At 33.7% G+C, this 24,410-nt stretch overlaps 2 protein-coding genes across 3 annotated transcripts; one reads left to right on the top strand and one right to left on the bottom strand.

The window, feature by feature from the left end:
- Window positions 1-4,803: 4,803 nt before the first annotated feature.
- Window positions 4,804-10,617, top strand: LOC114711708 (WD repeat-containing protein 26 homolog). 2 transcript variants are annotated; one of them, XM_028896130.1, is made up of 5 exons: window positions 4,804-4,967; window positions 5,423-6,319; window positions 7,181-7,282; window positions 8,886-9,515; window positions 10,218-10,617. In XM_028896130.1, the coding sequence occupies exons 2-5, from the start codon at window positions 5,522-5,524 to the stop codon at window positions 10,455-10,457; spliced, it is 1,770 nt and encodes a 589-aa protein (XP_028751963.1). In that variant the 5' UTR covers window positions 4,804-4,967; window positions 5,423-5,521; the 3' UTR covers window positions 10,458-10,617. The 2 variants fall into 2 exon arrangements, with proteins under 2 accessions (XP_028751963.1, XP_028751964.1); XM_028896131.1 differs by lacking the exon at window positions 4,804-4,967 and adding an exon at window positions 5,052-5,229.
- A 6,556-nt stretch (window positions 10,618-17,173) lies between these two features.
- On the bottom strand, window positions 17,174-20,284 carry LOC114711627 (membrin-11). The gene is made up of 4 exons (XM_028896048.1): window positions 19,972-20,284; window positions 18,381-18,501; window positions 18,150-18,299; window positions 17,174-17,625 (listed from the first exon to the last, which is right to left on the bottom strand). Exons 1-4 carry the CDS (start codon window positions 20,211-20,213, stop codon window positions 17,464-17,466), a joined length of 675 nt encoding a protein of 224 aa, XP_028751881.1. The 5' UTR covers window positions 20,214-20,284; the 3' UTR covers window positions 17,174-17,463.
- Window positions 20,285-24,410: the final 4,126 nt, after the last annotated feature.

The raw sequence follows: 24,410 nt of genomic DNA, 5'->3' as shown, positions 1-24,410 counted from the left end.
TAATCTGATTATATTTGGAGATTATTGTGACTGGATTATTGTTTACCATTTGACATTGGGCTGTTTATAGCTTTGATTTCAATTATGATGTTGTGGTTATGACATTCATATTGATTTTGGAGTTAATATATTGTGATTTTCTAAGGTGGCTTGGAATTTTGGATCATATTGTCTCTTGCTAGTTATAATTCTGTTATTTTGGATTTAAGAATTCTAATTAAACATTGGCTTTTAGCATCCTTAATCCCATTTTACTATTCTGGTTGCAGTTAGTAAGTTAGGATTTTAGAAAAATATTTTGTGGCAACTCGAGGTGGCTCGATTGTTGGATTAAAAGCTTAATTATAATTCTTAATTCATTGTCTTAACTCCCACATCTTTTAGAGTGATGATTGCCTACATTGTTGAATTGGAGGATTGATTATTATCAGTGTTATTTGTGTGTCTAATTTTCATTTCTTTAATTTTCATTCATTTTAATCACTTTTATATAAAATAAAAAAAAGTATTTTAATTTCAATTTGATTCGTAGTATTTAATTAGCAATTTTTCAAAATCAAAAATCCCTTTTATATAGTTTAGGTTACTTGCATTTATTTACTAGGATTTAATTTCGTTTTCGGCTCCTCAAAGTGAATACGACCCGGATTGTGCACTATATTGCATTAATTCGGTTAATTTTTGGAGTAACCCCAAAACGAAAAATTAAGGGCAAGTTAACTTCATACATAATCAAAAGACTTCACTAACAACACAGCATCTAGTGACAAGTAACATAGCATCCAGTGACAAAAAACACAGCATCCACTAACAACTAACAGAGAGTCCAATGACAAGGGACAGAACATCCAGTGACAAGTAACACAGTATCCACTAACAACTAACAGAGCATCTAGTGACAACTAACAGAGCATCCAGTGACAAGTAACATAGCATCCACTAACAACTAACAGAGCATCCAGTGACAAGTAACATAGCATCCAATGACAAGTGACATCAGATAAGGTAGGTGGAGATATAGACAATTTATTTGTGGTGTAGGTGTTGGGATCATTTCAACAGCACAAGGAATTGATGGTGACTCTCCAATCACATCAAATAAGGTAGGTGGAGATATAAACAATTCATTGACACCTCCAAATGATTGATCAATCCTGTAGGAAATGACAAGTCAGGGTGTATGCATTGACAAGTTGGTAGTAAGACAGTAACAACTAACATACTAAGAAATGACAATAACAGTTTTGTTAAACTAAACTTACACATCTTGTGGTCCTTATTTCCATTCTCTTCTACATACACATGACCACTTTCTTCATTGAACTTTATCAAATGTTCTACCCATCATCATCTACCAACTCCACAAAGTTTTTTTTATCAAACACAACTGAGAATTTCAAAAGAAATGAGTTGCTTTCTTTTCCAGCAATTGATGATATTATCTCCTTCAATTCTTCATAACTTATGCCCTCATTTATATTTGTTGTTCTTACACTACCTCCTACATATCTCATATTATCTTCTCTATCATTTATAAATTTTCCCTCTATATGAACAAAGCAAAATAGATGTTTTACAGATATACTCGCCATTAGTAATTTAAACCTACATCAAGAATCACGCAACTGTCATTGACAAGTCAAAGAGCTATATTGACAAGTGTCGCGGCACACATTGACAACTATCGCAGCTTGATTGACAACACAATATCCTATTTCATGCTAAGGGTTTCTATCCACACTAACCTTTATCTTCTTCTTCCTTTGCCACTAAGCTAACGTCAGAACAGAGCAAAACCACCCACAAGCAACCCAAAAACAGAGCACCCATGATCATCCTTCACACCCAACTTAAATCACCAACACACACCAACCAAAAACACAACTTCTCCATTGATTAACTTGTGAATCCTAAACCAAAAACAAAAGCTTTGCAGTACCAAAGGCAAAAACAATTTTTTGATTTTCCATTCTCAAACAAATGCACAATCTGTCAAGAAAGGTAGGAGAGGAGAGGAAAGAAAGTTTCACACCTGAAGATTTGTAGAGATTCACATGAAGGCTTTTTGGAGTTCACTAATGGTAATAGAGAAGATACTTCATCATCAATGGCTCCTTCCCTCTTTCCCAACATCTTCTCTCTCAACCATATTGTTCAGGAAACTCCTCACCCACTATCTTTGTTTCTGATAGTTAGGGCAAGAGTGTCATTTGATGATTCTAAAAATTGCGCACAAGTCCCTTTGGGACTTCAGAAATATTATGAGATTTCAGGGAACCTTTTTGTTGTATTTATGCTTGTGTGGGACCTTAATACCATTTTCCCTTGATATAATGGTTGTGGCATGAAAGCTTGTCATTGATTGTATATTCTATAAATACTGTTAGTGAGGCTCTATTTGTGGAAAATGTCATGACTGAACTTGTTATTTACTTTAAATGTATTGTTAAATACTGCAGAACTTGCAATGCAAAAGTGCTCTACTTATTTACTATAAAAGTTTTGTTAATGTTCATTATCTATATTAACAAAGGTCATATAGTGGTTAACAAGTTCATTATCTCTATTAATAACTTTGGTATCACCTTTAACAACAGGAATTTAAGGAAAAGCAAAAATAGTCATTTTTACAACTTTAGTGATGTTGTTAACAACTTTACTATAACTATTAACAACTCCTGTATAGCCATTAACCATCTCATATCAGAGCTTCTTAGAACTCAGAGAGAAAGGTTATACAATCATGAATGGGGAATTTTACAACTCTCGTATAGCGGTTAACAAGTTCATTATCTCTATTAACAACTTCAGTATCACCTTTAATAACATGAATTCAAGAAAATGCAAAAATGACTAATATTATAACTTCAGTATAACTATTAATAACTCATATATAGTCATTAACCACCTCATATCAGAGCTTGTTAGAACTTGGAGAGAAAGGTTGTATAATCATAAATGGAAAATTTTACAACTCTCGTATAGTGGTTAACAAGTTTATTATCTCTGTTAACAATTTTAATATCACCTTTAACAACAGGAATTCGAGGATATGCAAAAATGGTCACTTCTACAACTTCAATATAACTATTAACAATTCATGTATGGCTATTGACCACTTCATATCAAGGCTTGTTAGAACTGGGAGAGATAGGTTGTATAATCATGAATAGGAAATTTTACAATTTTTGTATCGCAGTTAACAAGTTCATTATCTCTATTAACAACTTCAGTGTGGCCTTTAACAACTGAAGTTTGAGGAAATGCAAAAATGGCCAATTTAACAACTTCATTATTAACAGTTTCAGTATAACTATTAACAACTCTTGTGAATTTAATACAAAATTTGAAAAATTCCCAATTTGAAACTTTTGCCTAGAAAAGTTGCTGTTAATGTTGTTACTCAAGTTGTTAATAACATTACCACACTTGTTAATTTCATTATAAAAGTTGAAAAAAAATCTTGTGAGATCAAAAAAGTGGTCAAATGTTATTGTATCAGCACAAAACAAACATTCAATTGATTTTTTAAATAACGAACATTAACAAAACTTTTATAATGACTAAGTAAAGCGCTTTTGCTCGCAAAAATCTACAGTAATTAACAATACATTTAAAACAAATTACAAGTTTAGTAATGACATTTTTCACAAACCAGAGCCTCACTGATAGTATTTACAGAATATACAATCAATGACAAGCTTTCATACCACAACTATTACATCAAGTTCAAACTATTCCAATATCATTGACCTCAGATTTTCAAGTCTTATCTCATCTTTTATCATTTTCACTCTCATATTCCAACCATTGTATTTAATTTTCCCTTCAACATTCTTAAAAAGTTCCTTTAAGGATGTTGACCCAATATTACATGTTTTTTACATTCTAGCCTGCAACAAAGAAGAAGAAAAATTCATCACTGTGTCCGCTTTCTAACAAAGATATTTCATCAATTTTCAAAATCAATCCAATATAATCACTTCCTGCATTAACAACTTTAATATAGTGTTTTACAATTACACTTTTGCTATTAACCACACAGTTCAGAATTATTGCTGTTCATATTCAAACTTCCCATCTGCAGAATCATTACCTAGCTTCTTCAAAATTTTCCAAACTTGCCCAGAATCTAAACCTTATCCAACACTAACTAAGCTATATGTTCAAATTTTTAACCATTCTCACACCTAAAAAACGGAAGAACCAACATCCAAATTGAAGAACCTTCGACTTCCGTAATGCCGCACTTCAGCTTCATCCGAATCTTCGATTACCCAGAACCCAAAACCATCAAATGAAAAAATTGAACACTATAGTGATGCTAGTAGGATGAAAAAAGTTATATGATTTCAAAAAAATACTTAACACTTTTGAACTAGTACCTCCTCCTCTCATTCGATTTAGCATTGCACACATTCTTTGTTGTTTCCTTCCTATCAGACTTAATTTGATACAAGTGAACGTGGTGCCCATGATTTGTAATTGATAAGGGCGGTTTGGTCATTCCATTTAATTTGAAAATCCCAATTTGGTCTAAAATGATGAAAATATAATTTGTCTTATTCAAATGATGATTTGGAAATTTCCAAGTTTATATGTCATTTTTATGTCACTCCTCCTAAAAATATAGACCAAAGGAAATGGGCACATACACGGATGGGGGGCATTTCCGTGTCGCCGTGAGATAGGAGGGGCAAAAGAAATTTGCCAAAAAAAAAATGAAAGAAGAGAAAAATTAAATTATGAATTTTCTCTTGAATAAAAGAATATCCAGGCGTCACAAAATCCAGAAGCGGAAAAGAGTATGGTATCTTGGCCTGTGTTTGCTCTCTCTAGAACTGAAAGACCAAAAACGGTTTCCCCAGGCGAAGAAGGAGAAGCAGAAGCAACCGGTGCCGTTGAAGTGACGATCGTACCTTCAGCTCTGGCTCCGGCCAGCTTCCGATCATTTCTCTGCTTCTTGGGTGAGTCGGTGAATCATTGTTCTCAATCTTGTTTTTTTGCCCCCTTATTGCCTAGTTGTTGGATCTACGGCTTCTGATGTTTATTGCTTTATCGATTAACCTTTTGGATGACACTTCAATTTGCTCATCGTGGGTTGTTTGTTTCCTCGGAAAAGTGGACATTTTGGTAAAGCTGGGTCTCTTTTCCGGATAGGTTTTCTTGTCGGTTTCAGAGGGATTATGAGAAATCTGTGCCGGCCATCGAGCGGTATTTCATGTTTGGGTGGGAAAGCTTGGCAGAAACATTTTGGTTTTGAAGCAGGATAGCTTGAGTCTTTTACTTCTTGCATTAATTCTTAATTGCGTTTATTTATTGCTTCCATTTGAGGATGAATATACCTTAGAAGTTCTACTGTTTAATGCTTTGGGCTCAATTTGTGGTATTAATTGCCGTTTATTCATCCATTGCTTTGCAGGAATTTCTTGTTTGGCATTCACACAACAAACTTTATCGATTGTTCCCTTTCACTTGCTTCTTGCTGCCACAATTATATATGGACTGAGTTTCGCATTTCATGGGAGGTGTGGAGGATGAAGGACCAGCCTTAAAACGCATGAAGTTGTCCTCTAACGGATTAGTTGGGCTGTCAAACGGTTCATCTTCTGAAGAGCACATAGAAGGCTCTTCCAGTGAGTTGATGGCTCGGCCCCTACCAACTGAAGGGGACAAACAAGTTGTTGGTTCAAAAGGAGTTATCAAACGAGATGAATTTGTCAGGATAATTGCTAATGCATTATATTCTCTTGGTTATACAAAGAGTGGAGCATGCTTAGAGGAGGAGTCTGGAACACCTGTCAATTCATGGGTGGTAAACCTGTTTATTCAGCAGATACTTGATGGCAATTGGGATGAAAGTATAGTCACATTGCGTAAAATTGGTCTGGTAGATGAAACAATTGTGAGGTCAGCTTCTTTTTTGATACTGGAGCAGAAATTTTTTGAGCTTCTGGATGGGGAAAAGGTGATGGATGCATTGAAAACCCTGAGGACTGAGGTTGCACCACTTGGCATAAACAGTAGTAGAATTCGTGAACTTTCTTCCTGCATAGTATCCACGTCTCTGTCTGGCCATGCTAATTCTTGTAAAAAAGATGTTGCAAGGGTTAGGTCTCGGTCAAAGCTGCTGGAGGAATTGCAGAAACTGCTTCCCCCAACCATAATGGTACCTGAAAGGAGGTTAGAACATTTAGTTGAACAGGCCCTTATTTTGCAACGAGAGTCTTGTCAATTTCACAACTCCTTAGATAAGGAGATGTCATTATACGCTGATCATCATTGCGGAAAAGACCAGATACCTTCTAGAACTTTGCAGGTTAGCAAATGATGCGTTAATTGATGTTTGCATTTTAATATCTACTTCGTTATGGTTGGTTTTTGTGCTTTAAAATATCAACTCTCTCCTGGTTCTTCATTTGTGGCCTGATAATTTATAGTGGCATAGCCCTTTTCTTTCTTTCTGCTTGTTGGAGAGTAGAAAATTTTTTGATTTTGTAGCTTTTTTGTTTCAATACTTCTATAATGTGTAATCATGATTGTCTTCGGGGTACATTTTGAATTCTCACTTCACTGCATAGTAATATCATCTCTTCTACGAGATTCAGCAAAATAGTGAATTATAAACTGTGGCATTTGCATATTGGTCTAAAGACAGTCTTGCGAAATCCTTTCTTCTTTTAAGGTTTCTCTGAAGAAGTTTTAATGATCAGATTTTTTTAGGCAATGAATATCTCCTGAAGAATAAGCATGAGCCCTTTAACGTGAGAAAGCCTTCTAATCTCTTTTCATGTTAAAGAATGTCTCCCGAAAAATAAGCATGAGCAAAAGATTTGAAGTCTCAAGTCCAGAAAGAGTTTGTTGAGACTGAGGTATTTACCTAATGAAAGCCTGTCTTTAAACAAACTACAATCGTGCAAATAAAACACTTGTTCACAAACCCTTGCAATACCGCTGAACACACAATAGCTCTAAGTTGGGTGGCCCTGACCTCTGCTTAAAACCTTGATTAAAAAATTCCAAGCAATGTCACAGCAAAGGGAAGTATCACTGTACTTTGAACTTAAAATTCAATAACTTTTTATTAACTTTCGTTTCAGCCTCGCTGCATAACACTTTCAATAGCTTTAGTGTATCAATTTTTTTTATATCATTTACTTTCCTGTATATATTCTAACAGGTATTAGAAGGACATGATGATGAAGTCTGGTTTGTGCAATTTTCACATAATGGAAAATATTTAGCTTCATCATCAAATGATCGATCAGCTATCATTTGGGAGGTAATGTCAACTGTTTTGTCTTCTTTGCTCTGGAGCCTTTTTTTCTTTGTTTATATTTGTTTTTTAATGTGTTTACATTTCTTGTGTTTTGATCTTATCATCATTCAATACGCAGAAATACCAATTATGATTTTCCTCAGTCATGCCATTGATGCTGGTGGAACATGTTGCTTGCATTAAGCTTAGGAGTCATGGTCGCAACGGAAATTTTCATTATGTAGGAAATGATATCAATTTCTACCATTGCCTGTTGTTTTTGTCTTACACAAGTGATAACTTATTGAAAGACAGCAAAGGAGGATAACCCTGAGATTAAGAGTAAGAATTAACTGCTGGTTCAGATTAAGACTAAGCTACTGGTATTGAAAGCTTGATTTTAAGGTCCTAAGGTCTATACAATGCATGAGGAAGGAGAAGTATTGAGTTACTGATGGACAAATATGTATACCATTTATTGAGATCAATGGGTAGTATCTGGGGAAATGTGGCTTGTTGCAGTGAGAACTATGGCTCAAAATGCACTGTTGCATTACTTGAAATTAAAATTTGTATGGGTTTTTTAATACAGAATGTTGAGTTGCACATGTCTAATAAATCAGATAATTCGAGGAAAGAGAAAGGGATCAAAGTGAGATCAATTTTGGCTTTAGATGAGTCAAAATGAGGAATTTAGTTCCAAAATAGCTATGAGGTCAATTAAATTTATATTTAGAATTTTTCAAATTTTTACACTGCAAGAAGTGAAGCAATGCAACCTTAAAGGAATTATTTGTGATAGGATACCTAATCAGCTTAAAGGAAAATTTTATTGACCTGACTGCATTACTGGACCCTGCTGACCTCTTCCCCTTTCTGTTCTAATTGATTTGTTTGAATGGAGTCGACTCAGCTCCAGCTTGCTTATTTACCTACTTATGTCTCAAGGGTTTACCTGCATACTAGATTTTGTAGTGGCCCTGTTTTGCTGTTATGGTGCAATGCAAGCTGTTTACGTCTGTGATGGGTTGGCTTGCCCTGCGTCCCCGTGATATTATAAATGTATTCCTGGTATATGCTTGATGAAAGTAAATGCCATTTGTTTTTGTAAGCTATTTGCCCAGTTCTGGGAAGATTCAAAGAATTCACTGGCTCATCCTGACTGAGTGTGCTTCTAAAAGTTTGCATGCCATATTTATATGCCGTAGAATGATTTAGAATCCATAATTTTGCTATTCAACGCAGCTTACTTCTGCTGAATCCCACCCTTCCCTACCTTCCCTTCCTCCCGCCCTCTAAATGGGTTTAGAACCGGAGATGCCCCATTGGAGTCTTTTAGAATCGTTACCCTATATACCCTAGTGGGCAGCTTTATCAGCATAGTGCTGTAAACAACCTAATTCCGAGGTGGCTCTATTATATAGTAATTCATTCAACCTATGTTAATTTTCAAGAGTCCACAATTGCTGAATGATTAATATGGTGGTTTGGCTCCTGGATAGTACTTATGCTTGTGTTTTGTTGAGTTCTTCCTGATGTGTCCTCTCTCTGAATTTTGCTCATAGTCACACACACAATACTGGATTTCATATTTTTAAGTCTTTTTTTTTTTTTTAATATTAAATAGGTTGGCTCAAACGGGGAACTGTCTATGAAGCATAGATTATGTGGTCATCAGAAACCTGTGTCTTCTGTTTCATGGAGTCCTGATGACCAAGAGGTCATTACATGTGGGGTGGAGGAAGCTATTAGGCGTTGGGATGCCTTTACTGGTAAATGTCTCCAAGTTTACGAGAAAGCTGGTGTTGGCATGGTTTCATGTGCATGGCTTCCGAGTGGAAAAAATATACTTTCTGGCCTGAATGATAAGAGCATTAGCATGTGGGACTTGGATGGGAAGGAACTGGAGGCCTGCAGAGGACTTAGGACCCGTAAGATTTCAGATCTAGCAATAACTAGTGATGGGGAACAGATCGTAAGTATTTGCAACGACAAGGCAATACTATTGTTCCACAGGGAAACTCACGATGAGAGATTTGTTGAAGAGGATCAGACCATAACCTCCTTTTCTTTATCAAAGGATAGCAAATTCGTGCTGGTTAGTCTTTTAAACCAAGAAATACATCTTTGGAACATTGAATATGTTCCTAAGCTTGTCGGCAAGTATAAAGGCCATATACGCACCCGATTTATAGTTAGATCTTGCTTTGGTGGAATTAAGCAGTCTTTTATTGCTAGTGGAAGTGAAGATTCACAGGTATCAATTTTATTAATAAGTATATTGCATTGTGGCTTAATACATTTTTCTTTTTGGGTGAACTGTGGTTTAATGCATTTGTTAAAATATCAACATGACTAATCCGGCTACAATTCTGAACATGTTAAGGGGCATTTGGTGTGGTGAAGTTAGAATTAAAATTGTGTTTGATGATTACTGAAATTTGAAAAATCAGCTCGTTAGTAGTTAAATAATAACTAGGTCAACGAAATACTAACAGAAAATTGTTTTGGCTTGAAGTAACATTTTGGGTATTATATTTGATATTATACTTTTTTTGGTACTTTCAAATTAATACTAGTAGTTCTTTATCGTTTTTTAATTCTTTGAACATAAGGTCTTGTAGGCTTTTCTCTTTCTATTTTCACCTTTGTAGAACTTGAGGTATGCCATTAAATTTTCAATTCTGCTGTTTATGCTCCAAGACTGGACTTTGGATGTCCATGTTTAGTAGTCTCTTCTATGCCTTTTAGTAAGGGCCTCGAAGTCCTTGGAGATGGTTACTTTATCTTATTCATCTTCACTTCTATTCAATTGTGACAAATTCTGAGGTAGACTCGTAGACTCACTTAGTTGTTACTTATTTGCTTGGTCTACCTATATTTTATATAAAATGAGTGTAAATTGTTGATGCACTTGAATATAAATGTAAATTGATGGCTTTCGATGCTCTTTTTTTAGGTTTACATATGGCATAGAGACTCCCAGGAGTTAATCGAGGCACTGCCAGGCCACTCTGGAGCTGTGAATTGTGTGAGCTGGAATCCTTCTAATCCTCATATGTTGGCTTCAGCCAGTGATGATCGGACAATTAGGATATGGGGCCTAAGCAGCCTGAAAGTAAATTATCAAAAGGCAAAAAAAACCAGCATCAGCAGTGGCGGCAGCAATGGCTTCCACCAATGCAATGGGGGAACTTAGATGAAGCAGCGATTCCCCATTCTTATTTCTCGCTTTCATTGCAATCCTGTAAATACCTTTACTATCACAAGATGACATTCATATCAATTGTCAAACATGCAACTGACTTTCCATCAAGTTCTCTCAATAAATTCAAGTTCCATCTTATTGTTTGATTTAATCTCTTTTTGCCCTTTCTGGTCCCTAGCTTGTGGTAAGCTTCAAGTTGATGGTTCTCATTCGAGTGCAGTGATCTGTACGTTTATTTTCACATTAGAAACCATCAAATTCATGATAGCTACTGCTACCAAAATGGTTTTGGTGGTACCTAGCATGAAATCAAATATACTTGTATGGGCAAAACTTAAGTTAATTAGGTCCATTATGTTTAGGTAACTAATTAGCTTTTGCCGCCTGTATCAGTGCTTCCCATCAGTATTTAACTCCAAATCCAGCGTTAAGTCAAAGAATTCTTTTTTTAAATAAATGACAAAACACTAGGGCGTTCATCAGCCAAGAAGAGGTGAAGGCTAATTGACTCGACGGTGGCCAAGGGTGGACAAATAATAGTATTTGAGAATCCTAAAGCCAAACCCATCGCAACCATGCTCTAGAAAGTTTGAAGCTTTGGGTTCTCTTCCGGGGCAATGGCTTTAGAATAGGGTCTTGGCATGGTTCTCCTCTGCAAATAGGATGGTGCCGCCACCATTACTACTTTGGTTTTTCGCTTGGTTAGTCAGGCACATTTCATTTCACCGCTTTAAGACAAATCCTATGGTTCCTTCTTGCCTGGGCAGATTCAACAGCGTAATTGTAGGAATGCTTTGTAGTGGCAATGTAATTCATATTAGAAAACACGTAGTAGCAATGTAATCGCAGGACAGTTTCAAATTATTTAGAGAGAAACTCTAGAACTAGAAGCCGAAGGTAGGAGAAGGATCATAGAATTCACATCACATTATCTATCTCCCCCCCCCCCCCCGATTTTTTATGTAATGTTTTAAAAGTTAGACTGGAAGTCAAACTAGAAAGATGAGCAAGTGATGGTTTAAATGGTCAGATCGATCAGACTAGTGACATAATAATTATTTATAAATAATATTATATACATATAAATAATATATATGAAAAATATCAAATTATAAAATTATTTAGAAATATATTTAAATAATTTAAAATTACGGTGCCTTGATAAACTAATGTAATAATGTATCTTATAACTCACAAATCATTGAAAATGCACTAAAACCTTTTATATATATATATATATATATATATAAATTTATACATGTTTAAAATATTCAAATAATATTAAAAATTATTAATTCATTCAAATCAAAACATTATTTTAAAAGCTAGACCAGACATTGAGGCAAAAAAGCTAGCTGCTCATAGTTTTAACACCACAATATATGAAATTTTCAATGAAATAATCATATATAGTTATATAGTTATAAATATTCTAGAAATAGAATGGGATTTTTGAGGGGGTCAATTTTTTTTTCATTTTTCTTATATTTTTTTAATTTTTCAGTATTTTTTCAGTCAGGCTAAAAAAACTACTTGGTTTTTTAAATACTGTTCTGGTTCCTAGTCCAACTCTCGATTCTGGCTTGATGATGGGTCAATGCTGGTTTAATCCGGCTCAACCATATAAGCAATTTTTCGGTCCAAACTAAGCTATTGATGAATCTGTTTAGACTATCTGGTCCGGTCCGGTTCTTTAGTCATTGTTTTGATGTGGTTTATCTTTCTCTTCCTTTTATGTCTCTATTATCTGTCTGTTTGGATGGGCATTTTGTAGGCCAAAATGAGGTTTAAGTAGTTAATAAGCCCGATTGGTTATGTAAGGGTGTTTGGGACAGCTTTTGGGCCATCCTACTTCAGTTCCAAATCACTAATCAAACCATGTGTTTTAATAAGCTGCAAGGGAGGAGCTTTTTAAAATGGCATCGTGCTTATACTGAACCGTTGGAAAATTATTTTCTTATCAAATGTATTTTTATTCGTGCCTCTCCTCATTTATTCCTGCCTTTCCTCATTTAAATTCATTCTAGTATGTCAATTCATTTTTTTTTATCATGTTTCACTTTATATTTAAAAATATTTTTTATGATTTCTCTAAAATTTTCAAATTTATTTTGCTCATTAAATTTTACTTTTTCATTATATTATCTCAATTCATTTTTTTTCATGCCTCACATTATATTTACAATATTTTTTATGATTTTTATGGAGTTTTAAAATTTAATTCACTCATTCAATTTGACTTCTTTATATTAAATTATTTTAATTTTATTGTATTATGTAAAATTATTTTTTTAACTATGTTTCATTATTTATTAAAACTCATACCCATTTTAATAATTTTACAACTAAACTTACTTTTACTCAATTATAATCCAAATAATCTTTTACTAATCTCACTTTTACAAACTAACTTTTCTAAACTCCAATCCAAGCACAATTCAGCTTATCCACTTTTATCCAACTTCAATTTTTCAAAAGTTACTTTTCTAATCGTTAATCCAAACTGACCCTATATAAGTTGGGCTTCCGCCAATTATCCCAATCTCTTCACACACCAAAATACTTACTGCAGATTGCAACCTTGGGGACTTTCGTTTTCTCTTTTATTATAAAAAGAAAAGAGTTTTTTCAGAATTAACGGTGGCCTAACAATGGATTTCGGGTTAAATGCTGATAGGAAAAACTAATCCACGTGGCAGAAGCTGATTGGATACTTGAATATAATAGACTTAATTAACTTAACCTAAGTTTTGTCCTACTTCTAATTCTGACTCCAACGACAAGATTAAAGTAAGCTTTTCTTCGAGTTGAGATTGCATGGTTGATAAATCATTATGAACATTGGTTTTATTCTAGTTTTGGTTGATTTTGTAAGGCGGACAAATTGATACATTTTATTGCCGAAGCAGTTTAGAGGTGAAAATTGAGCAGAGGATATGTGCATGGAATAGTGACTAGTGTATAGCAAAGCACGAGTCTTTTATCCACAAAAAAAAAAAAACAAAAGAAAGAAAAAGAAAAGCATGAGAGTTTTAAGTGAGCTTTTAATGTCATGGCATGGGTCTGCTGCGTACCCACTAGCATTGGGAGGAAAAAGGGTGAAGATGAGCGTCATGCGAGACTAATGATGTGTAATACTCTTCCGGTTTTTAACGCAACATCTATTTAACTAATTTTATTAAATAAAAAAAGTTAGGTAAGTTAGTTAATTATAAAAAATATAATATATTTTTCTTAAAACACCATAATCATTTTTCGTAATATCTTCCTTCTTCTCCTACTTGATTATGGTTAAGGAAGTATCAATATAGATAATTTTAAAAAAATTGATAAATATATGTTTTATACTACCTTCGGTCCTAATTATAAGAGCCAGTTGACTAATTTGAAGAGATTAAGAAAATAAGTTGAGTTAGTTATTTGTCTTAAATAGGTGTTATCTTTCCTAAAATATCATTGCTAATCAAGTATATTGACTAGAACTCTTATTATTAGAAGGGTTACTTTGAAAAAAAATAAAATATGAGAGACAAAATTGATTGGGGTCTTATATTTAGGACCAAAATAAAAGTCAAATAGGGTCTTATATTAAGAGCCGGAGGTGGTATTTATGATCAAGGTTAGCTTAACAATTAGGTCCTATATTAAAAACAGGAGAATTATAATTTATGTTTGAGTCTTTTTTTTCTTTTTTTAAAAATGTATATTTAAGATGGTGTGTTTATTTTAAAAAGATATTTGATTTTTTGATTACTATTTCCATTACAGGGAGGTGCTGGAGGATATCTTAAACAACTCCAAGTTATGGATATCTATTTCTTGTGATTTTGGTTACTATCTTCTTGAATTATTTTCAACCTCATGATTTATTGTTTTTGATGACGACAGGGAGATGCTGAAAGGATATTACAAACAACTACAAGTAAAGGATATCTATTTCCTGTTCGTGATTTTGATCGCTATCTTCTTGGATTGTTTTCAATCTCATAATTTACTGTTTTTGATGATGACAGGGGGGTGCTGGAGAATATCATAAACAACTACAAGTTAAGTGCCTGTGATTTTGATTACTACTACTTCTGGTTTTAATTATAAAATTTTATTTATAAACTATGAATGAAGTCTTATAGTTAGGACCAGAGGTAGTTTCTGCTTGGATTTTTTCAACCCATAATTTACTGTTTTTTCCTCCTATAAGCAAACTTGCTTGATTGTTGGGTTAGTGTTAGTGTTTGTGTTGATTCAACTAGACAAGACCTGCCTATTGCTTTTGTCAATGCTTTTGTAAATGTTGGCTTTCTTTCATCAGGTATGTGTTTGTAGTCGTAGGGTTGCATGTGTTTGTGTGTGGAAAGCTTTTGAGTCACTTAATTTCCTTCTATGCATTTTGTTCTTTTTTTTTTTTTTTTGTGCAGGATAAGTTGATGACCGTTGCATTAGACTCCTCAAATGGTGGTTCTTCTGGAGGTTGGCTTTTGAAAAATAAGAAACATGGGAAGACTAGTGCAGCAACAAATTTGGTAGGCATTGGTTTGAATTCCTACTGAGAGAGGTACTCACATTTAGTACCCGATAGTGTCTTAAATAGGACTGCCTCCAATAAGAGGATGCTTATGTTTTAGCAAAAAAAAATTGGTAGGCATTATATTGCTAAATTATCATTTTGCCTGATGGACTTCAATCTATATTTATTACTCTTTGCATTATAAACATGGTGTATCATTTCAATTTCTATTGAGTTTTTTTCTGGCGATAGGACTTTTAGGTTATTATACTTATTTGTATCTTATAACAGATTTATTTTTATGAGCAAAATATTTACTTATTTATTTTTATTCTTCTTATTTAGTAAACAGTAGGACTGAATTTTCGTTAGTTTCTGAAAAATTGGCAGGTATTTAATTTTTCAGTCAATTTTTTTTATTTTCAACTATACAATTATCAATATATTTTGATTTGTTGAAAAATTCAAAATTATTATTGTCGGATATACTGTTATTATTACGATATGATATGCTATGTTATTCATTGTTATTTTTTTAATTCTTGTTACTCTCTATTTAGTTTTTATAACTTATTTTTTGAAAAAATTGACTACATATTTATTTATTCAGTCAATTTTTTATCTTTAGCTACGCAGTTATCCATGAATTCAATTTATCAAATAATTAGCATTTTTTTCTTCTATATACTGTTATTGTTGGGCTATATGTTTTCGAATATTTCAACAAGTTTACTGAAAATCATAATATTAAAACCCGACATGATGAGTTGACCTCGTGTCCTAATGAAATTATGATTGAATAAGACTTTGAATGGACACGATTAACCTTGTAAGCCCAATTTTGACCGATGCAACGTAGTTAATCCAAATAGTCAAGTGGATTAGTATTCCCCACCCCCCTCCTGAATACTACCTCCGATCCTAATTATAAGAGCCAGTTAACTAATTTGAGGGGATTAAAAAAGTAAGTTGAGTTAGTTATTTGTCTTAAATAGATGTTGTCTTTCCTAAAATATTCTTACTAATCAAGTGTATTAACTACAACTATCATTGTTAGAAGAGCTATTTTGAAAAAAAATGTATAAATGAGAGACAAAGTGGATTGGGGTCTTATATTTAGGACCAAAATAAAAATCAAACGAGGTCTTATATTAAGGACCGGAGGTAGTATTACACTAAATGATGTTGTTTTGGCCGAGTTAATTTCACTTTAGTCATTAAATATGTATCTTCAGGGCAATCTTGGAACTTCAGCAGTTGCTTGAAAAATACTTTTCTGATTCTAAATATAACACCTATTTTATAAATTACACTACAAAATGTTTTTCCGGTCCTAAATATAAAACCTTTATACACACTAGTATAAGAGTTTTATATTTAGGACTGGAGGAGTAACTTTTATATTTAGAGCTGAAAAAATATTATATAAGACGTCGATAGTGTATTGCTCCTCGCTGTCATGCTAATAAGGACGAGTAAGATGCCTACAAAGGCTAACTAAACTACTCTTGAGACCACATTAAACTTTATGAGAAAATTGTAGTGAGATCTTTAAATTAAAAATGTAATAATCAAAAAATTTATTCGGGTATTCTCATCCGGAATCAGATCATGCTTGTCTACTTCAATTTTTGATTTTGAATACCAACTAATCACATAATATCTCCGGTTATTCTTTTTTGCGTGATTCAGTGATTTAGTAATAGTATAGTAACCGATTCTATAAATCTATGGAGTTCCCAAACCAAATAATTTATTTATCTTATCTTATTATTAATCAAAAATTTCGTATATAGCTAGAACGACCCTCATAAATTGCAAATACTAATTTGGTAAGAATTAATCGGATTGAAGCTATAGCATCATCATTATTCTACTCACCCATTGTAAGATTTTTTTTTTTTTAGTAATTATATCTTCTCCTTAAAACCTTGTAGTGATTTTTCAATTTATTTTTCACATTATTATTACATGAGAAAATTACCCATAAATTTTAGGTATGAAAATTAAATATAGATGTGTTACTTCACAATGTGCAGGCCTACCCAGTACTCTACTATTTCTCACAAGCCAGTCAAAGAATAATTAGCCATTTCTCACTTTCAAAATGCCTTAAAATCAAAAATATCAAATCTCCGAAGTTATTCTATGATTTATCAACGCTCTTTAGAGATACGAACAATAAAAAATGACAATATGATCACGAGTCACAAAAACACGAATATGTTATAAAATTCAAGGGAGACCTGGAAAAAGGTCATTGATGGAACATATACGCAGCCTTCTGTACGTTATATAAATGCTATGGAGGTTCCACAACTATGTTCTTCATACATACTCTGTTCTGCTCTTCTCAGCATGATAAACCTTGAATATAAATTCTATATGCATTTCTCCACATATATTTTGAAAGGCAATTTTAAAAAAAAGAAGAGAAGAAGAAAAGAAGAAGAAGAATCAAACAGGATAGCTCACTCCCGACAGGTCCTAGTGTCAGCGTCTCCACAAAATAAACGCAAACAAGAAAATGACAGTCAGAAGCATGCCTGCATATTTGATCCATTGGTCAACACGATGCCGTCTCTCAATGAGCCTCAGAACGGTGGTTGATATTCCCACTGTATTGATGATATCCAATGCTTTCCGCTGTGCACTCTGCACAAACACAGAATTCAAATAAAAAACGCATATTAGCAGAACACATCATTAACAGCCATGTGTCTAGACACACTCCGGAATGAACTACAATGGAGAATGAAATTCCTGACAATGCTCTCCTAGTATCCCATGAAATATATTGCACTTGAGAAATATGCTAAACTCCAATTTCATAATTTCCCCTGATTTGAAAAGCAAGAAGTTCAATATACAATGGAAAGCTGGCAAAAAGTTCTTGCCATCTCATAGGATTAAAAGATAATGTAAAATGAAACTGACCACACAACTATATCTTATCACTATTGGGCTGTAGCTGCTTCTTACAGAAACAGCTTCTCTCAAGTTCCAACCATAAAATATAACAAAAACAGAATCTGCCGTTAGCCATGCCATGGTAACATATCTAAACTCCACAACATCAATTTGTTGTGCCATGTTACGTCCTAGCAGACATTGATTTTCCAGGAGTGACATGTTTCTATAGCAGTGTATGTCATACGTGAAAGCGGCAGGAAAGATACCTTCAAGCGTTCCCTTTGTCCATGTATTGAGGACAGGATGGCCTCCCCAAGTGCATTAGCATTTTCCAGTTCCCTTGAAGAATTACGAACTGATTGCATTGCTTGTGCCTCCTCATCGAAAATTCTCAAAATGTGAGCAGAATCCCCGTTCTAGCACAATAAATGAGTTTGTTACGTAGCAGAGCAAACATCAAGAAGTCACTAAACCAGAGCATGGCAGCAAATACATACAGCTCGTCCCAGCAGTTCTGCCCTCTCTTTAGCTTCTGTCATTCGTTTTTGATTTCTCAAGTTATATTTATCCAAGCTTTCTCTCAATGATTCAGCCTCCTCAGCTATTTGTTCTACTTTTCTGCGTTCAGAAAGCATAATAACCCCACATCAAGATCCTCTATCACCAAGATATAGCAGTAAATCCAACAAAAGACACTGGGGATATGTACTAACAAAATAGAAAATTAAAATAGGAAGAAGAAACACATTTATGGCTTGGTATGAACAAATACAAAGGTCAAGACTAGTTCCATTGAACAGAAACCAACTAAACTTGCTAACATTCATTAGTATGAAGGAATAATCTAACTGGTTTCTATGCAAATAATAAACTATTTCATATACTAATGCACATACAATAAAGATTATAATCATTTGGCCGCTGGGTCCCATGCAAATGAAAGTCACGAATCTGGCTTGGTAAGTCAAAGCTTATGGCATCTGAGATAACTCCAAACTATAATCTAAACTCTAAAGAAAATTTTATACTGGATTACCAGTTCAGCATTACGTAAGGGTCAAACCAGTACCATTGATCTAAAGAGATTCCCAGAGAAACTAAGCAACATTGGAAGAAATAATAAGAATCTGCCAACGAGCTTGTAGTTCAAATAATAGTGGCCTTCTTGTTGCTACACTCCTCATGAGCTACGTTAACTGGATTAACAAGACTCATTAACATTATCTTTGAATGTCTGTTGAAATTGCCTATATCAGACTAAAGGCATTGGAGGATGAGACCATTTAACTTCAAGTCCATCGAGGGCATTGCTAATAATGAAGGGGGACCAGGGAAGCTTTTACAGACATCATTTATAATTACTGCAAGTTGTGCCATCCAATGAGTACTGATTTTGATGTTTTATCATTCGTATACGCTATTGTCCGGGTAAGATATTTAAGGATCCTAATATGGCTTGTATAATATCCATATCATTGACGTGCCTTGGTTTGTGGACATTAAACAGTAAACTATCAAAAATAAATATCATCGCCGTCGCTATCCCAAAGCAAATCTTCACATTAGTTTGCAAAGGATCCAATATATTACATCAGACGCATGTTAATATTACAAAGAAATGTGAAATCACATCAATTGTTATCACACAGAATAACTCGCGTTTTCTTTTCTCGTTAAAATTAGAGGTAACTGGGAAGGCCAATAAAGGAACAAAGAAACATGATTCTTCTTTGAATGCAGCAAGACGACTAGTGTATCATGTCTGGATCCATTAAAATTCAAGAATTCATACACCATCTACAGAATAAACAAACGGTACTATTGACCTTATAGGACAGTAAATTTATTTGTTCATCCTGACTTATGAATATTATATGATCTTCATAAATCAATCTTTCTCACATGCAAAGTTACCTGATGAATAAACCCTAGAATAATTGGAAGACTGCCGAAGTACAAGACGAAATTTCACCATAAAACAGCAAATAATCACTTAGATGAAAAGGAGCCAACATCAGAAGTTTTTGACTAAATAAACGGCGAACAACTAATGTGGACGGCAAACGAGGAATAAAGATTCATTCTCACCTTTTCCAGAGATCGCGTTGAGACTTGGCAGCGATGGATCGCCAGAGCCGGTCCATCTCAACACATAGGGATTGGATCTGTGTGATATCCTTCTTGACGGCGAAGGAGAGCTCGGTGTCCATGCCCGCCGCAGAAGTGGAGTACTCGAGCCGCTCGAGGCGTTCGAGGCCATCACGGGTCCTCAGCAAGAGCTTCCTCGCGCTTTGGTAAATCTCCGATAGGGTTCCCCCGCTTCCGTCCATGACAGTGATCAGTGGTCCTGAGAGCTCAGAGAGAGAGAGAGATCGAGAGAGAAGTTATAGAGATTTCATGTCGGGTGTCAAAGGAAGAAGAAGCTGAACTACGGAACAACGGTAAATATCCGTAACGTGTAAGAAACCCGAAACGAAACGGGTCACGGGTTATATGAGATCCGGATAGTTAGAGGGAACCATAAGGGAGCATAATTGGATCTTTTATTGACTGGGCCGTCAGCCTAATGATCATGATATTGGGCTCCGGGTTTAACTCTTTCTTTTGGGCCGAATAATTAACTAGAGAAAAGGGCATAAGGAATTGTATCCCCAAAAAAAAAAGGGGGGCATAAAGAAGTGACAGAATTTATGAAGTACGTGTCTTTTTTCCACTGAATTTTAATATATAAGCGCGCGTTTGATTTTTTCGAAAGTGTTTTTTAAAAACATTTTTATGCAAGTCGAAATAAAATTTTTTTCATTTACTTATTTCACTATTGTAAAATTACTATTAAAATTATGGTTTGATTTTCATCTAAACATCTTTTAAATCTAATAAGCGATGCCCTCAAAATGTCTTATTCCCACAACAGCCCTTGGATCTCTTTGGAATTAAGTTTCTTGGCCAAATGATGATATTGCTTTGGCATACTAAAAATAAAATCCTTCCATTGTGAACCATGAAATTCCATTATCAGTCACTGGAGCCCCGGCACCGGTAATTGGAGGATTTTTTTTTTTGGATAAAAAGATCAATTTTATAAAATGAAAAAAGTCATACCATTAAGTTCCATATGGAAGAGGTTAGGGAATGGAAAACTAATAAAACATCAGTTTTGTGAAAAAAGCAACCAGAAAATGATTGAAACCGCATGCTGACATCTTTTTCCAAGATATCATTAAGATGAGAGCGACCGAGTAGACCATTAAACGAATTCCTCTTGCAAAAGATAATATTTTTGTGATTTAAGAATGCAGAAAAAGTTGGTGCAACTTTAATAATCCAACACAGCATAAGTCTTAAGCAGGAGATGCAAAAAGGAAGAGGATTAGAAGATTGTCATTTCACCAGCTTGAGTTTCATCCTGAACAAGCATATACAATAGCAACACAAGAGGTATGCCTTTGAATTTTAACCTTTCCTGTGCAGAGTTAAAATGTTGCGAATATCGCAATTAGGCAAGTGGAAGTAGAAGCTAGAGTTGAAATATTAGTAATGTATGAAAAGCTCTTCCAATTACAGACTCCCGTGAGGAAGTTAAAAGAGCCTCAAAAACTTTCAATGAATTTTTCTGGATTACTATTAGACCTTTTTAAAGTGCCATATTCCGCTTAGTCCAGGTGAGTTTTAGTAACACAATAAATCCCTTCAGCATTATCATGTTGCCATCAGAAAAAAAAAAAGTTGATGCTATGTTCTGGAAAGCCAAATAGAAAAATCTTGATTGAAAATATCTGTAGAATGAAGAGATAAAGCACCAAACCAGGGACAAGAACAGAAAAGACGGTCTATTATTTCATCAATCTAACAACCAAAGACGGCCAATTTGGACATTTAAATGATGTTTCCTCAAAACCTCTCCAACAGGTCTGGCAGAATGTAGTAACTTCCAAATGAGAAGGAGTTGTTTTTTAGTAGCCGAATTTTCCATAGAAATTCACAAAGTTTCAAAGGAATAACCCTCGTGATTGTAACGTTCTGCGAAGACAAAGCATAGCCCTGTTTAACATTGTACTTGTTAGTGGTATCAGCCTCCCAACGAAGTTGATCGTTGCCATTGCAAGGTGAGATAGGTGATTGGAGGATAAGTGGGAAGAGAGTAATCTAGAGATATGAAACGCTAAATTAACAATATTTATTGGGAGAATGACATTTGAATACCCACGAAAGTTATTAATTTTATTCAGCCTCGATATCGTTCTTTTGAACATTTTAATACTTAATCACAATTAAAAATATTTTCAATGTTTTAACATTAGATTTATCATTCTTTTATTTATTAGATTCAGCCTTTTTGTGGTTACATTTTTCTTATAAGAAAGGATAACTGTGATGTGTCACCAAAAAAAAAAAAAAGACAACTGTGATGTGGTTTTTTCTTCTTTTTTATAATTTTATTTGATGAGAAATTTTGCCGTTATTTTACTGAAAATGATTGGTTTGGTTAGTTTAGCTTATTTAATTTAGGTAGTTGACGTCAAGAGATTTTGATTAAGTAAACCAAATAGCTACCACATGCTAAGTGTAACACGCATGAACCTAATCTTTTTTCTATGTTTTCTCCTCCGTCTCTTGTGGTGTGAGAGAGAGAGAGAGAGATGGGGGGAGAGAGAAGAATGATAATTTGGTGAGATTTTAATTAATTTAATAAAAAGATCATTAAACCAAATTAAATATTGTAACAAGAGGGAGAGTTAAAAATATCAAGCTTCAATTTGAGCTGGGGTTTATTGATTTTTATTTTAAAATAATAACAAGGCACGACCATAGATTGATTAACATTTATGTTAATTTTATACCCCAAAAAAAGCAGTTTAATTGAGCCTACTACTAAACCAAACATCGAAATATTTGCTATTTAGGCTCTGCTCAACAATATACATAGCAGAACTTTGCAGAACCATCAAACTCCCTCAATCATTATAATTTAATCAGTTTAATTTTAAATATAATTAAGTTAATTTAATCCAGCCATTATTTGGTAAACAACTTGATCATATTCTAGCGAAAATCCTAGTTTGTTTTGGACACCTTTGGTGGGTGGCCCTTCTTTTTTACGGGTAAGGATTTTGTTTTTTTTTTTAATTTTTTAGAATTAATCGAAGATCTTGATTCAACAATCGATTCTTGTGGAATTAAACTGAGCCATTTTCTGCAGTGTTAAATTTAAAAAAATAAAAAATAAAAACCCAAACTCCATTGTAGTTTTAGTTAGTTAATTAGGATATACATTATGGTTTATTAGAGACAATCGAGGAAATTGGTACATATATACACATATGTTAATTAAATAATTAATTATAACTAATTTCTAGAGATGAACGTATTGATTGGTGCAACTTGATGTGAAAAATGCCCAAAAACGCCCCTTTTTTTCCTAGACGATTCTTGAGAATTTTTCTCCTCGACGAGAAAATTGATTACTCATCATTTAATTTGTTGATTAATTTTTGTTTTCAAAACTTCCCCAGAAAAATAATCATGAGATTAATAAAAAATTAGTCTAAAATTGGATCGAAATTGAAGTTGTGTTTGATGCATGACGACTCAAAGTTAAGTGAAGGACGACCTAATAAGCAATCATGAGATTGCTTCACAAAAAAAAAAAAAAAAAAAGGTGATCATGAGATTGCACATGTGGTTTTCATGTGTTCGGTTGTACTAATCTAAGATTTGATACCACCAAATATGATTTGATTTGAGCATTCCCGAGTTTAATTACAGTAATTATTTCCAAAAAAAAACTGTTTACATTTACACAAATTTAAGTTTTAAATTTTAAATTTAAATAGCCACGGCTTATTTCACTAAAACCAATGCTTGTTGATTTCTTAGACTAATTTTGACCATACATATAATACTAATATATTCAAATGACACATCAATTATGTACAATAAGCATAAGTGTCCATTTTAAATACATCGTATGATATGAATGCTATGTGCGCATTATTGTATCTGTAGGTGCACATCTGTCTACATTGCTTTAATTAAACTCATATTCATGTGGCTTCAAATATAGAAGATAGATTTCGGCCAAAAAAAATATAGAAGATGGATAACTTATTGATATGTAAAAATTAAAAAAATTAGATAAGTAATTTATTTATAAAAAATATGTATTGGTTTTTCTAATTTGCTCTTTTTAATAATTTTTATTGGAAATTACTTTCTTATGGAAAACTCGCTTAATATATGAAATTAACAAAAAAAAAAGTTTAGAAAAATAAATTAAGAATTTGAGCTAAAAGATTATTGGAAATTAAAGTGAATAAATATTTTATATTTAGATTTAAAAAAATCTATTTTAAGATGAAATTTGTATTTTGCCAAAAGATTGGACAAAAAATAGTCTTATGGGTCCCTATGTAATAATATGATAAGATGCTTTTTCCAAGTGCTCTTGATCCAATTGGTTTTTTACGACAGAAAAAGAAAAAGAACAAAATTACTAGCAAGTTGGGGTAGGCATTTTATTCACGCAT

The sequence above is a fragment of the Neltuma alba genome, unplaced genomic scaffold, assembly GCF_004799145.2.
Source record: "Neltuma alba isolate B1F8T4 unplaced genomic scaffold, ASM479914v2 tig00011304_pilon, whole genome shotgun sequence".
NCBI classification, from domain to species: domain Eukaryota; kingdom Viridiplantae; phylum Streptophyta; class Magnoliopsida; order Fabales; family Fabaceae; genus Neltuma; species Neltuma alba.
This window is presented reverse-complemented; position numbering and strand designations above follow the sequence as displayed.

Coding starts and splice junctions, on each gene's coding strand:
- LOC114711627 (XM_028896048.1), bottom strand. CDS start 20,213: ATGGACGGAAGCGGGGGAACCCTATCGGAGATTTACCAAAGCGCGAGG. Junction 18,502..19,971: donor CAACGCGATCTCTGGAAAAG/GTGAGAATGAAT, acceptor TTCTGAACGCAG/AAAAGTAGAACAAATAGCTG. Junction 17,626..18,149: donor GACAAAGGGAACGCTTGAAG/GTATCTTTCCTG, acceptor GTGTTTGTGCAG/AGTGCACAGCGGAAAGCATT.
- LOC114711708 (XM_028896130.1), top strand. CDS start 5,522: ATGGGAGGTGTGGAGGATGAAGGACCAGCCTTAAAACGCATGAAGTTG. Junction 6,320..7,180: donor TACCTTCTAGAACTTTGCAG/GTTAGCAAATGA, acceptor ATATTCTAACAG/GTATTAGAAGGACATGATGA. Junction 9,516..10,217: donor GTGGAAGTGAAGATTCACAG/GTATCAATTTTA, acceptor CTCTTTTTTTAG/GTTTACATATGGCATAGAGA.